This window comes from Thunnus maccoyii, chromosome 4 (genome assembly GCF_910596095.1).
Source record: "Thunnus maccoyii chromosome 4, fThuMac1.1, whole genome shotgun sequence".
Lineage (NCBI taxonomy): Eukaryota > Metazoa > Chordata > Actinopteri > Scombriformes > Scombridae > Thunnus > Thunnus maccoyii.
In genome coordinates, this window is record NC_056536.1 from 5,309,681 (window position 1) to 5,322,775 (window position 13,095).

The following is a 13,095-nucleotide window of genomic DNA, read 5'->3' on the forward strand; positions in this document are numbered from 1 at the left end:
GGATATCTTGTAGCATAATCGCAGACTACCAATATGTACTTGTGGCCTGCACTACTCCTTTCTAGTGGGCCTACAATGTCCATGGCAATACGGGAAAAGGGCGTATCAATGATGGGCATGCTTATCAGGGGAGCCCTATCTCCTTTCCTGCCTGGAGCTGTTAACTGACAGTGTGGACTAGACTGACAATATTTTACTGTGTCAGCATACTGCTGGGGCCAATAGAAACGAGGAACCATCCTAGAAAATGTTTTTGCCTGTCCTAAGTGTCCTGCCCAAGGGATTGAATGGCTCAGGTTAAGGACTGTGGGCCTCAAACTCTGGGGAATGACTAGCTGATCACCAATCTGACTACGACGATACAACATGTCTCCCTTGACCACAAATGCTTCCCTTTCTCTCCCTGTCACCTGAATTGACTCGGGCACACATCTAGAAAACGAAGTTGTAAGGGTGGGGTCTTGTCTCTGCAGCTTAGCAATGTCACTAGAAATGGCAAAAAGGTCAGACTGTAAAGGCTCAGACACATGCTCAGCTACCTTTGTCCCCCTCACTCTGTCCTGTCTCCTCTGGCTCCTGCTTTTCCTCTCCTTAAGCTGTTTGGTGTGCTCAACCCCAGGCACTTCCTCCTTTGCAAACGGTAACTCCTCCCATGCCACTGTTGAACTAGCCTGTTCCTGCTTACTTTTGGACCTGGTGACCGCTAGCAAACTTTCACTGGTGCAACTAGCCCTAGCCTCACGAGACTGCTTAGCTATCAATTCAGCAAGGATGGGAAGATCACAGCCTAACACAACCTGATAGGGCAGTTGCTCAAATACCCCTACTGACAGCAAGTAGAGTTGGCCTTCAACCTGGATAGCTACCTTAGCTATGGGGTAACCTACTTTGTCACCATGAACACAGAAAACATCCACTGTCCCTCCACAATAAACAACATCCCTAGGGAGACTATCCTGTCTGACTAGGGTGCGATTACTTCCTGAATCTAGAAGAGCTACGCAGGGTCTGTCTTCAATTAACACACCTATTGTAAGCTCCTCACATTGACCTTCTGAGACCTCCTCCCTCCCCGGCTCACTGACCAGTAACTTGGGAGCAAAACACATGTAGTTTTTACTAACATGGCCCTTAGGACACTCTGCCTTAAAATGACCTGTCTGACCACAAGAGTGACACACTAAGAGGGCTTTGTTTCTAGGCTCAAATTTAGCTGAATTTGAGGGGAAGGAACTATGTCTTGTGTTTCTGGCTCTAAGGTCACTCCCACCAATAGGCTTACCCAAAGGTGTGGGTGGGCGGGACTTGGCTGGGAGGTACTCTTTTGATGGACGGCGGGCAGCCAGGAAAGCTTCAGCCAATTCTGCTGCTTCTTTGGAGGTCTTTGGGTTCCGTTCTTTAATCCAGGTGCGAAGCTCAGGATTCAGGACTTTGAGGAACTGCTCCATGATAATGGTATCTCCAATTTGTTCCTTTGTCTTTTCTTTGGGAGCCATCCACTTGTCATACAAGTCCTTAAGGCGGACCTGCAGCTCTCTAGGTGTCTCCTCTTCTGCCGGCACACTGGAACAGAACCTCACTCGATAGGTCTCTGCACTGATTTCAAACTTCTTCAAAACAATACACTTTACTTTTGCATAATCCATGGTGTCATCAATGTCCATAGCTACATAAGCAGAACGGGCTCGACCGGTTAGCAGTGGAGCCAGGTGAAGAGCCCACTCTTCCTGAGGCCACTGACAGGCATGAGCAATTCTTTCGAAGGTGATTAAATAATGTTCAATGTCCTCACCTTCACTGTATGGCTGCATTTTGGGGCTTTTCCAGCCAGGAAGCCTCACCAGATTGGAATGCTGTCCTCCATTAGCCAACTGTGTTAGATCAACCTCAGGCCTGCCTTGGATTGCTGGGATGTGAGGAGGCTCGGCTGTAAGCTCTACAGAGGGGGCGGATGGGGTTGCTGAATCTCCCATCAGCTGCTGACGATCCTGGCGGTCCTGTTGCACCTCATGTTGGAGCTGGGCAAACTGGTGCTGGATTCGCTTCCACCTTTCCTCCTGTCGCTTGCGCTCCTGATCTATCCTGACATCGCTGTCAGCCTGCTGTTGCATCAGACATCGTAGAAGACTTGTCAGTTCAGCCATACTTTCTTTCTCCTGGGCTTGACCACCTGCTGCCCCCTGCTGGTCACAGACATCTTGAGACACTTCTGGAAGACACTCAGTTGCTTGAGGTTTCTTTTGTCTGGTTGACATTTTCTTCGCTGCCTCCTACTGGCCTGGATCCCACCACTGCCACCAAATGTGGTGTTGCCTGACCGGAGTGGCTGGTCACTTGGTAGGAGGCAGACACAGGAAACCTTATCCAGGTATCACAAGGTGGTTTATTTACAAGAAAAAGTGGCACCATGCTACACATGTAACAAAACAACAAAAAACAAAAAATTATGTACAAAACAAAAAAACAACTAAATAGTTAACTTGGCCTAACTGATCAAAACTCAACTCATATCAACTGAACTTATATTAACTTATCATCATGTGCACACAGCTACACACTGATGTACTAACCCCCCGACAGCCAAAAAGCAACTGCTTAAATAGACCCTTCCATCAGCAGTCCATCAGAGTCAATCTGGGCTGTACCATTGCTGCAGGTGCATCCCATGTCTCTGCTAAAACAGGTCAGAGATAAAGTTATTCACTCTTACCAATCTCCATGGTGAAACACTTCATCATAGCTCACCACACAACACACTTCCAACCATACATACACTGATCAAAGTCACAGTAAATAACTCACTTAACATAATTAACTACCACCCCCGCCACATTATCCAACCCAGTGACATCACCAATGATGTCACCCAGTGTATAAATACAGGCCATTGTTGGGTGCCTCCTCCTTTTGTCTGTGGAGCACATGGTGAGTATGGTAAGTAACACAGAAAGAATAGAATTGAATTATGAAATGCAGACTTAACCCAATAAACAATAACTAAACTTAACAATACTTGTCGGTGTTTTACTTTAACCAAAAATGTTGCTGGTATGTGAACTGTAACCAGACATAATGCAAACCACAAACAAACCCGGGATAGTATGTGTCTGCAAGTTACAGATTGATCATAAACATGTGGCTAAACAAACAATTACCAAGCATGGTTAAATTTGTGAGCTATGTGGCATTGATGGTGAAAGTAGGGACAAATGGTGTATTCTCACCCACTTTGTCACATAGACGTAAAGAAAAATGATGAATGAACACATGGAGCACCTAATGACATTTGAGAAAGACCAAAAATAGTGTTAACATCTATAGCTAACATCAGGGCTGATTTACCAACTGGAAAAGCAGCATATGTTCAATGTTTGGCAATTGGTTTGTGGTTACTAATGCACAACTAACAGCTAATTAGAGTTATACAGACACTATTACACACATGTCCCTTCTCTTATCAAAGACCAGACTGGAAATAAGTCTCAGACTTCACTGCATCATCCTTGATATTTTGTAAATGTGTGTAATCATATTGTTTCATATCATATATTTTCTCATAATGTCAAACTAAACTAAAAACTTCAAAGAAAGTTGGCTTGTCACTTTAAAATGCTTTCGCTAGAGTTACAAGACCTTTTACGCTACAACAGTAATACACAGTACATAGATGATTAACATTATGTGCACTGGCTAGTGTAGTTTTATGAAGAAAGTTAGGTAGCTACTTGAAAAGCCCGGTGCTCAGTGTGTTTAGCTAGCTAGCAACATAGTCCTTTCAATTGCTCCAGTGGAGCAGAGCTGGTGGGATTTACACTCACTGAGCACTTTATCAGGAACATCTGTGCAATCTGATGCAATACAATACAACAGCTCTACCATAAATTCTACATGCGTACTAGAATGCATTGTACTGAAAAGTGTTCCTAATATTTTGTCCATGCCATTAACAAATATGAGGGAGGCAAAATGTTAGGAACGTCAACAAAAACTGAAAATGTATAAGCTTCATAAAAGCAGAATTTATGACTGCGCTGTTGTGTTTGAGCTGCTGTTTGTTTGTAATTGCATTAGATTGCACAGGTGGTCCTAATAAAGTGCTCAGTGAGTGTATGTGGTGTTATAGCCAAAGATGTTGGAATCAAACTCTAACAAAAAATAAATAAATGAATAAAAGATAAGCACTGGAAATACAGCTGAAACCCCATGGCAAACCCTGTAGTCCAGTGCTGGCCCTAGTAATTATATGATATATTTATGTCTACTTTCAGGGGGAATAGGAGATATTCCACACTGGAAAAACACCCAGTGAAACTTTCAATGCTGTTTTGTTCTTCTTCCATTTATGTGCCTCTCGCAGTCTGTTAATAGCATCAAATATGGATGTTTTGGACATAGCCTTTTTCAGAGTAACCCAGAATATTTGAAAATAAAGAAACATTAGAAATTATTAATTGCATTCAGTATGTATAATGTATCATATATATATATATGTAGAATTTAGGCTTGTGTAATGCAAAAAATGCATAAACAATAGGTCCTGTTGTACCATAGTCATTGCAGTCCCGCCCTTTCCTCTTCTCTCCTCCCAGCTTGTGACTGTGACTGGCGTGGCATTGAGACCTCTCAGTGCAACTTGGTGACTGGCCACTGTGTTTGCCAGCAGGGGGTGTCAGGTGTCCGCTGTGACCAGTGTGCCAGAGGCTTCTCTGGCCAGTTCCCCAACTGCCAGCCCTGTCACCAGTGCTTTGGGGACTGGGATCGCATAGTGCAGGTACAGTTTCATGCAAAGTAAGAGGTCTGATCCTCAGTCAACAGAAACCAAATGTGAAATATTCAATATTCTGAATGGTGAATAGGCAACCATTAGCTTTCTGTTCACAATACATTTTATTAATCTCATCACCAGGACCTTGCAGTGCGCACCAAGGCTCTGGCAGAGCGTGCCCATGAGATTCAGACCACTGGGCTTACTGGGGCCTATGAGAAGGCCTTCAGGGACCTGGAGAAGAAACTGGCACAAGCTCAGGATATCGTCAAGGCACGCAATGCCACTTCTGCAGCTGTCTCTACACTGATGGAGCTTATTGAAGATCTTAGGTACTATTACATCCATCTGCTTTTTAACATTTTTTTGTATAAAAATATTAATCTCTAGTCATTTTTTCTGTCACACAGTCTTACTATTTCAGTAGTATCAAGTTAATGGCACTTGAGGAAAATCTCACCACATTGGCAATCTTCATCCCAAGAGCAGATTTATTCAATTTATCCATGAAAGTACATTTTTATTCAGAATTACAATTTGCATCCCCCCCCAACAAATGTCTTGTCCCATAGAGCGCAGATCGGTGAGACCACTGACACCCTGAACCGCCTTGAAGGAGACCTAACCATCGTCCAGGACAGCAACTCTGAGGCAAGCAAGGAGCTCAGTGCTCTGGAGAGAGAGGCTAAAGAACTGAACCTCACTTCAGAGCAGCTACATCGGCAGCTGGATATCCTAAAAAACTCCAACTTCCTAGGTGAGACAGACTGTTGTCTCTAATCATCTACATTATTTAATCTTTCACCCCCTTATTTCTGCTGCTGCCAGTTTTCAATTATTGTAACTGTCCATACTCTAGGTTCTTTCCATTTAAACTTCACACATAACATCATTATTCCTAATCCTCTTTCCCTGAGTCAAAAATCCATAGTCTTTAAAGATCCACGCCAGACATGTATTAAGACGTATAAAAATACTCTATTTGGAAAAATAATGTGTGTCTGATATGGTTTTTCAAAAAATTCCAGAATCTATAAATATGCAAATATATTCCATCCGAGAAGTTTAACTGCTGGACACAAGGTGTCTCCGACTTCACTGTAAAGTCACTGTAAAGTGTATGTGCACTTGAGGTTTCAGGTTTCCACATAACACTTGTATAAGTTGAATATTGGACTAGGATTGGCTTCCAAACTAATTGTGATGTCACAAATCATGCTTGTAGGCCCAACCCTTTAAATGAGATTTTTAGTGAGCACAGATAACCTTCTCACTTTCAGCAGATCAATGTGAAAACAGCCCTCTAATGTCAAACTCACTCACATACATCATTCTACAGAGTGAAGCTCAAACATTCTATTGTAGGAGCAAGAAGAAAAACATGTTTTTGAGTGGAGGGGGACTTTAACAATCTCCAAATGTATTCCAAACATCACATGAATTTAACTGAAAATGAGTTAAGTGAAAATTTACTTTTCCTCCACTCTGTTCCTGCAGGTGCGTACGACAGCATCTGTAGCTCCTACAATAAGTCTTCCGATGCGGAGCGGCGAGCCAACGAATCAACAACCACCAGACCCAGCACAGTCAGCCAATCTGCAGACACCCGCCGCCGTACCGAGCGCCTCATCACTGCCAAGAAAGATGACTTCAACCGAAAAAATGCTGCTAACAAGCGTGCGTTGGGAGATCTGAACACCAGAGCACAGGGCCTGGACATGAAGAAGATCAACGAGAAGGTTTGATCTCATTCTTCATGTAACTCTGATAAAGTTTGATAGCTCCCATGTCTACAGTCCTACAAAGGCAGCGAGCAAACTGAATAACAAATGAAAAGGTTGTAAGTCTCACCACATTCAAGTAATGGGAAAGTGGTGTGTGTGTGTGTGTGTGTGTGTGTAGTAGGTTAACCACAACTAATCACATGAAAAGCTAAGATAGCAATTACTGCTAAGCTAACCTAGTTACATTAGCTTTAGCAGGAGTACATATCAAAACAAACAATAAAAAAAATCTGACTCTGGTCTTAACTCAGTATTGACCAAATACCTAGTTATTGACTTTTGGCTTTGTAAGGCAGTGAAGAGGAGTGAAGTGTCCCAGTCATACACATACACTTAAAACACATTAATGATGATAATTTCCATGCTAGTACAAAAGTACATGTAAACCTTTCCCAACAGATTTGTGGCGCTCCAGGTGATGCTCCATGTGGGGAGAGTCCGTGTGGAGGTGCAGGTTGCCGTGATGATGAGGGGAACCATCACTGTGGAGGCTTGAACTGTAACGGTGCTGTGGCAGTTGCTGACAATGCCCTGGAGAGAGCCAAACACGCAGAGAAGGAGCTGAGCAAAGCTATGGGAGAGGTGGAGGGACTCTTTACTAAGGTATGGAAACACAGGAGAACTGAAGTTACTGTACTTTTGGACTTCAAGTATGTAGCACATACTGTATATGTTTTGTTTTTTGTTTCTACATTTTTTTAGAGCTGCCTGTTTGCACCAATATTAAATAGTCATACAGGGATAAAATCCTTGTAGGGGAGGCTGAAAAAAGCTTTTTGTCCACTTCTCATTAGAGCAGAAAGGAATGCACCAAGACTTTGTGGCTGAAGCTTTTTAATTTAATTTTTGTCAGAATTGAAATTTGTTATAATGTTACATACATGACCAGTATACACAGTAGTTTACACTTATTCAAATCCATCGTTGTTCACTGTCATTCACCTGAAAAACAGACCACATCACAGACCGAACCACTCAGAATGGAGACTTTACACTCTTGAAATGACAATTTAGTCTGCAGCTGCAGTCTGGGACATATGTGGACATAGGCAAAACAGGTTGAGTGAAAGTGGGCACGTAAGGACTAGACTAAGTAAAGACAGTAGCTTGGGTGAATAAGTTCTCTTTGTCAGCCTTTTGTCTCCTCTGTAAACATTTCTGCCTTTCACTCAGGTGGCAGAGGCTAAGACCAAGGCAGAGGAGGCCAAGGATAAAGCCCAAGCAGCTCTGGACAAAGCCACAGCCACCAAGAACCAAGTGGAGCGCTCAAACAATGACCTGAGAGACCTCATCAAACAGATCAGAGACTTCCTCACTCGTGAGTCTGACAGTCTGTTCATCTCATCTACATTATGATATATTTACAGTGTTCTTCACAGTGTCAGCCGTTTTACAAGTTCACTGAGAACAATCCTGTGTCAACCCTGACACTTCTCATGTCTTTCTATCAGAGGAGGGTGCAGACCCCGACAGTATTGAGGCAGTGGCGAACCGTGTGTTGGAGCTCTCCATCCCTGCTTCACCCCTCCAGATCAGACATCTTGCTGACGAAATCAAGGAACGGGTTCGCAGCCTTTCAAATGTGGATGCCATTCTGGCAAAGACACAGGATGATGTCCGCAAGGCAGAACAGCTGCTGCTGGATGCCAAGAGGGCAAGGTAGTCAGAATAGATTCAGGCATAAAGCAAATGCATTGGCAGTTGTAAATGGCACAAATTCAACAGGGCAGGGATACAGAGATGAGATAATGGAACCTGCATCCCTCTCCCTAAAATCTACTCTTGACAGTGTGTAGTGAATTATTTGCACAAAGAGCATTCCATGTTTATTTATCCTCTCTAAAAAACCGTGCTATCAATAACGCTATGCTGTTGTTAAGGCATCGTGCTGAGGGGGTGAAGACCACAGCAGAGACAGTGAAACAGGCCTTGGTTGATGCTAAGACAGCTCAGACATCAGCAGAGAAGGCCATAGCAAAGGCCAGAGCTGACATAAGGGAGACTGAGGACCGACTGGCACAGGTAACCAAAAAAGAAACAAACAAACATAAGCTGCGGGCCAAAATAGAGGTTAACTGAGTAATAAAATAATAATGATGATATGATTTTTACTGCCACACAATGTCAAACGGTGATTGGCTGGGTGCTCAGACTTGAATTCAAATAATTTTATTCTCCAGCCAAAAAAAAAAACCCCTGAGTAATCAATGTTTTATGTGGTGATATACATTACACAGTCACTAGATGTATGTGATGGATGTCTAGGTCATTATCTATTGTGAAAATGTGACTTTAAAGCTGCTATAAGCAGTATTTCTATATTAACAATGGATAAAATAATGCATATCTTAAAGAGGATGCTTGTAGTGATGAGATTGAGAATTATTGCCCAACTCTACATCTCTACAGACTGTTACTGCTGTAACAGTTTTGGTTCACTCTTGCTGCTCTCACCAGCGACGTTTTCAGACACAGCAGGGAGTTCAGTGAAAAGTTCTGATAAACCCACTGTACACTATCTGCCCAGCACCAAACAGTAAACTGATGAAGTTAGCAATTAGCTGGTAAACATAGTTGAGCATTTAGCAGCTAAAGAGACAGATATTTCTGTCAAAGAGTTGGTAAAGACCAAAAACAGAGCTCAGAGTAAATATTGGACTTACATTCCCCATATGGCCAGAAACATAACTCCAGATTAATGGTAATGTTGCTCTTAATGCATAAATAAGCAACTGTTCATGAAAATATTGGCAGTACCAGTTTTATGTGATGATATGTCAAAGTTGTGTTTACAGCCTCCACTGATCCCAAGTGGCCAAAAAATTTGTTGATGAGGTTTGAAGGGTTCATGTAATTATTATACAGCAACATATTGTAACAAAGCATAGACAGGCTAGTGCTGGAACTGTGTTGATTCCTCTGAAATATTGTTCAAAATGTTCAATGTGCATTCAAAACACATACATACAAGTAGGTTATTACATGAACATCCAGGGCAACATTTTGAGGATCACATCCTGAATAATGACAACATAATGCTTATCTAACACAGCTAATCAAACACAAGCAAACCTTGTGAGATGAAGGATTAGAATTAACTTGCTTGTGCATGCCTTACTTAGATTGAGTCAGAGACATCAAACAGTGAGAAGGACCTGAATGATGCCATGGACCGTCTGGGCACACTGGGAAGAGAGATCAGTGCCCTGAAGACCAAGCGTGCCAACAACAGCATGGCAGCAGCCCGAGCCGAAGAGACAGCCACCATGGCACGAGACAAGGCAAACGAGGCCAAGCAGGTGTGTCTGTGTGTCTCTGAATGAGTGTGCGCAGTTTGCCTCATCAAAGCATACTCAACTATTGTAAAAAAAAAACTTTCTCCTGTCTTTATTCTCAGATTCTAGACGGCCAACTGACTGATAAATACCATGAGGTGCAACAGCGGGTTGACACCAAGGCCAAGGCTGTACAGGACGCCAAGAAGAGGGCTGAGAGCCTCAGAGATGAAGCAAAGGAACTGCTAAGAGATGCCCAGAACAAGCTGCAGAAACTAGCAGGTGCTTATTCATATCTATATGTTTACACATGTATGTGTTGATGAAATGATAGAAATGGTTTATGTGTTTGGACGAAGAAAACTATGGGTTTTTAATTAAGAAACAATTGTTGCAACACGGATAGTGAAAGTGATAGTGAAAGAAGATCAGCTGCTAATTGAATCCCCAAGCTATAATTTCATGTCTAGACTCAAACTTTATTTTTATGGAACCTTTCATGCAGTTAATGCATTTCAAAACACTTTACAGGTGATTGACAAGCAATTTGAGACTAATCCACATGAAAAATAGAAATAAAACAACTTAAATAATAAGACAATACAAAATAAAATGAATAAATGGCAGAAAAACATTTAAAAACTAGAATACAATAAGATTAATGATTAAATAAAATAATGAGAAATCAGAAGCAGGACAACACTCCACTTGTTTATTCATGCAGTGCATTACATTGCATACATACTGGGGTTGAGCATGTTAACTCATCTAAATTACATAGTAGTCATAAAACATTCTAAACAAAAGCTACTCCAACAGCCTATTGCATAAAAACTAAAAGCTGCTCCTGCCCTTTGGAACAATTAAAAGACTCATGCCAAAGGACCTGAGGGCCTGTCCTGCCTTATACGTTGTAAACGTGTTAGACAAAAAGGCTGGTGCAAGACCACGAAGTGCTTAAAAACAAGTAAAAGAATTTTAAAATCAGACCAGATGGGAGAACATTACAGTAGTTTCGCCAGCTAGATATAAAGGCGTGCATTAGTCTCTTTGTGTCACTTAGAGAAATGGCTGCACTTAAGCTTTATTATTTAGACCATAAAAAAGCTAATTTTGTGACTTACCCCATAAGTTTAATTCTGAGTCAGAGATGACATTGAGGTTTTTTGCCTGTTGGGTCAAAGTAAGTCGCAGAGAATATAAATTGTGACCAGTTTCTCTCTTAGACCCTGTAACTAATATTTGAATTTTATCCTAACTGAGCTGTAAAATGTTATGTGACATGACATCTAAGCACTACATATCTAAAATACATCTAAAAAAGAGCATCAATGAGTCCTGTGTCATCAGGAGACAGAGCTACATAAAGCTGTGTCATCCGCATCCCTATGAAAAGATAGCATCCCTTTAAGACATCACCAAGGAGTAACATATATAGTTTAAGAAGTAGTAGCCCTAAAATTGGTCCTTGAGGAACCCCATTATTTATTTTAGTGTTTTCAGAAATGACAAAGTGCTCTTTGCCTGAGAGATAGGAGTCAAACCAATTAAAAATGGTTCTAGACAGGCCAGCGTGTTCCCTCAGTCTATTTAAAACAATTTACTAATCAAATGTATCAAAAGCAGTGTCCAGATCAAATGGTATGACTCAAAAATTACTTACTTACATGCCTGGTTATGTAACCATTCCTGAAATTTTCTGGTTCCCATAGAGCTGGAGAAAAACTATGAGGAGAACCAGAAGAGGTTGGAGGGGAAAGCTCGTCAGCTGGACGGCTTGGAGGACAAGATGAAAGCCATTCTCAATGACATCAACAAACAAATCCAGATCTACAACACATGTCAGTAACTCACTACACCATGTCATATTGAAACAGGTCCATCATTGTTGTTCTGCTGTTTCTTCCACATACAGTAACCTGACAATAGACTAATTAAAGAAGAGGATTGGAGTGGTTATTTCAAATTATTTTGCATATTTTGTAGGATGTGCACACCTTCTTTCATGTATGTATTTAAGATGGTTGAGATATAAAAACATAATCCAGGACTGAACATGTAAAGGTTGTCTGATATCACATATTTTATGTTAAATTGTGCACATTGTATTTGTTTTAAAATTTATAAACGAATCTGGAAATATATCTTTCTAAATTTGTGTCTTGAATATAAAGAAATTAATGAAAATTATATTTTAGAACAGACAATAATACACAGATGTGGGTGGAAATAATGCGGTGCCAACTATTGATAGTTTAACAATTTATTGTTTACTTTATATAGAGGGACTCTGTTGCATAATCAGCAGGTCAATACTATTTTCCTTGCATTTTTCTATTAACTTTCTGTTACTACTGGAAGCATATGCTGAGCTGTGCTCATCACAAGGACCCCATTTAAACTGCAGTGGACAGTGTCTTCTTGCATCAGGAAACAAGGCAACATTTGAATGCATGAGGACGTGAAAAGTTAAAATGATCAGGTCTAGTCTCTGTATTGTTTCAAGGCTTTTCAGTAAGAGTGAAGAGATGAACAGGGTTAAGGTATTCATATGGATTTTAAATTTAGGATTTTCAGAAAACAAATCCTACACATTGTGGTGCTAGGAATAAGAGGATTTCTCTTCTCAGTTTTTAATTTTTTTTTTTATTATGTCTGCCTTTACATTATAACAGAGAAATAAATTATATTTTCATGTGAAAATAAAATGAGTTATTTGTCTCTGCGAAGCCAGTAAATACAAACCTGCCTACAAAGCACCTCTGCCTGGATTAGGAGGGTGGCTATACATCATTAATACACAGGAATAATGTATAGAGCGGTGTAAGCTAGCAGTATATGCTATGCTATGCTGTCAGATGGATTGGTATGGAACTGATGAAAACAAAGACCATGGTCTAACATGTTCTAAAGTGGTCTGTAAAGGGGATAAACCTGTTTGATTTAAAAAATAGGCTTATTCGCTTATCTCGCTAAGATTTAGATGAGAAGATTGATATCACTATCCAATTTGTCCATTCAATATGAAGCTGGAGCTAGGAGAAAGTTAGCTTAGCTTAGCATAAAGACTGGAAGCAAGGAGAAACATCTAGCCTGGCTCTGTCCAAGGGTTACAAAATCTGCCAGCACCTCTAAATGTCACTAGTTAAAAGGTTATATCTCTGACTTATTGGAGTCTTCTTGGCCCTTGGAGGTTGCCAGGCAACCAGCGGAGAGGCAGGACAACCCCCTGTAAAACCACAACTTGGCATTTTTACATTTCAGTTTATGT

The 13,095-nt window shown here is 41.2% G+C and overlaps 1 protein-coding gene across 1 annotated transcript in view; it reads left to right on the plus strand.

Moving 5' to 3' along the window:
* Positions 1-12,878, plus strand: part of lamb2 (laminin, beta 2 (laminin S)) — a 67,649-nt gene extending 54,771 nt beyond the window's left edge. The window contains exons 25-35 of the mRNA XM_042407943.1: positions 4,590-4,771; positions 4,907-5,097; positions 5,338-5,522; positions 6,263-6,504; positions 6,949-7,152; positions 7,723-7,867; positions 8,001-8,208; positions 8,430-8,571; positions 9,672-9,848; positions 9,947-10,106; positions 11,537-12,878. Of these exons, the coding sequence (XP_042263877.1) occupies positions 4,590-4,771; positions 4,907-5,097; positions 5,338-5,522; positions 6,263-6,504; positions 6,949-7,152; positions 7,723-7,867; positions 8,001-8,208; positions 8,430-8,571; positions 9,672-9,848; positions 9,947-10,106; positions 11,537-11,673 (1,973 nt within the window). The 3' untranslated portion in view covers positions 11,674-12,878. The remainder of the gene's footprint in view (positions 1-4,589; positions 4,772-4,906; positions 5,098-5,337; positions 5,523-6,262; positions 6,505-6,948; positions 7,153-7,722; positions 7,868-8,000; positions 8,209-8,429; positions 8,572-9,671; positions 9,849-9,946; positions 10,107-11,536) is intronic.
* The last annotated feature ends 217 nt before the right edge of the window (positions 12,879-13,095 follow it).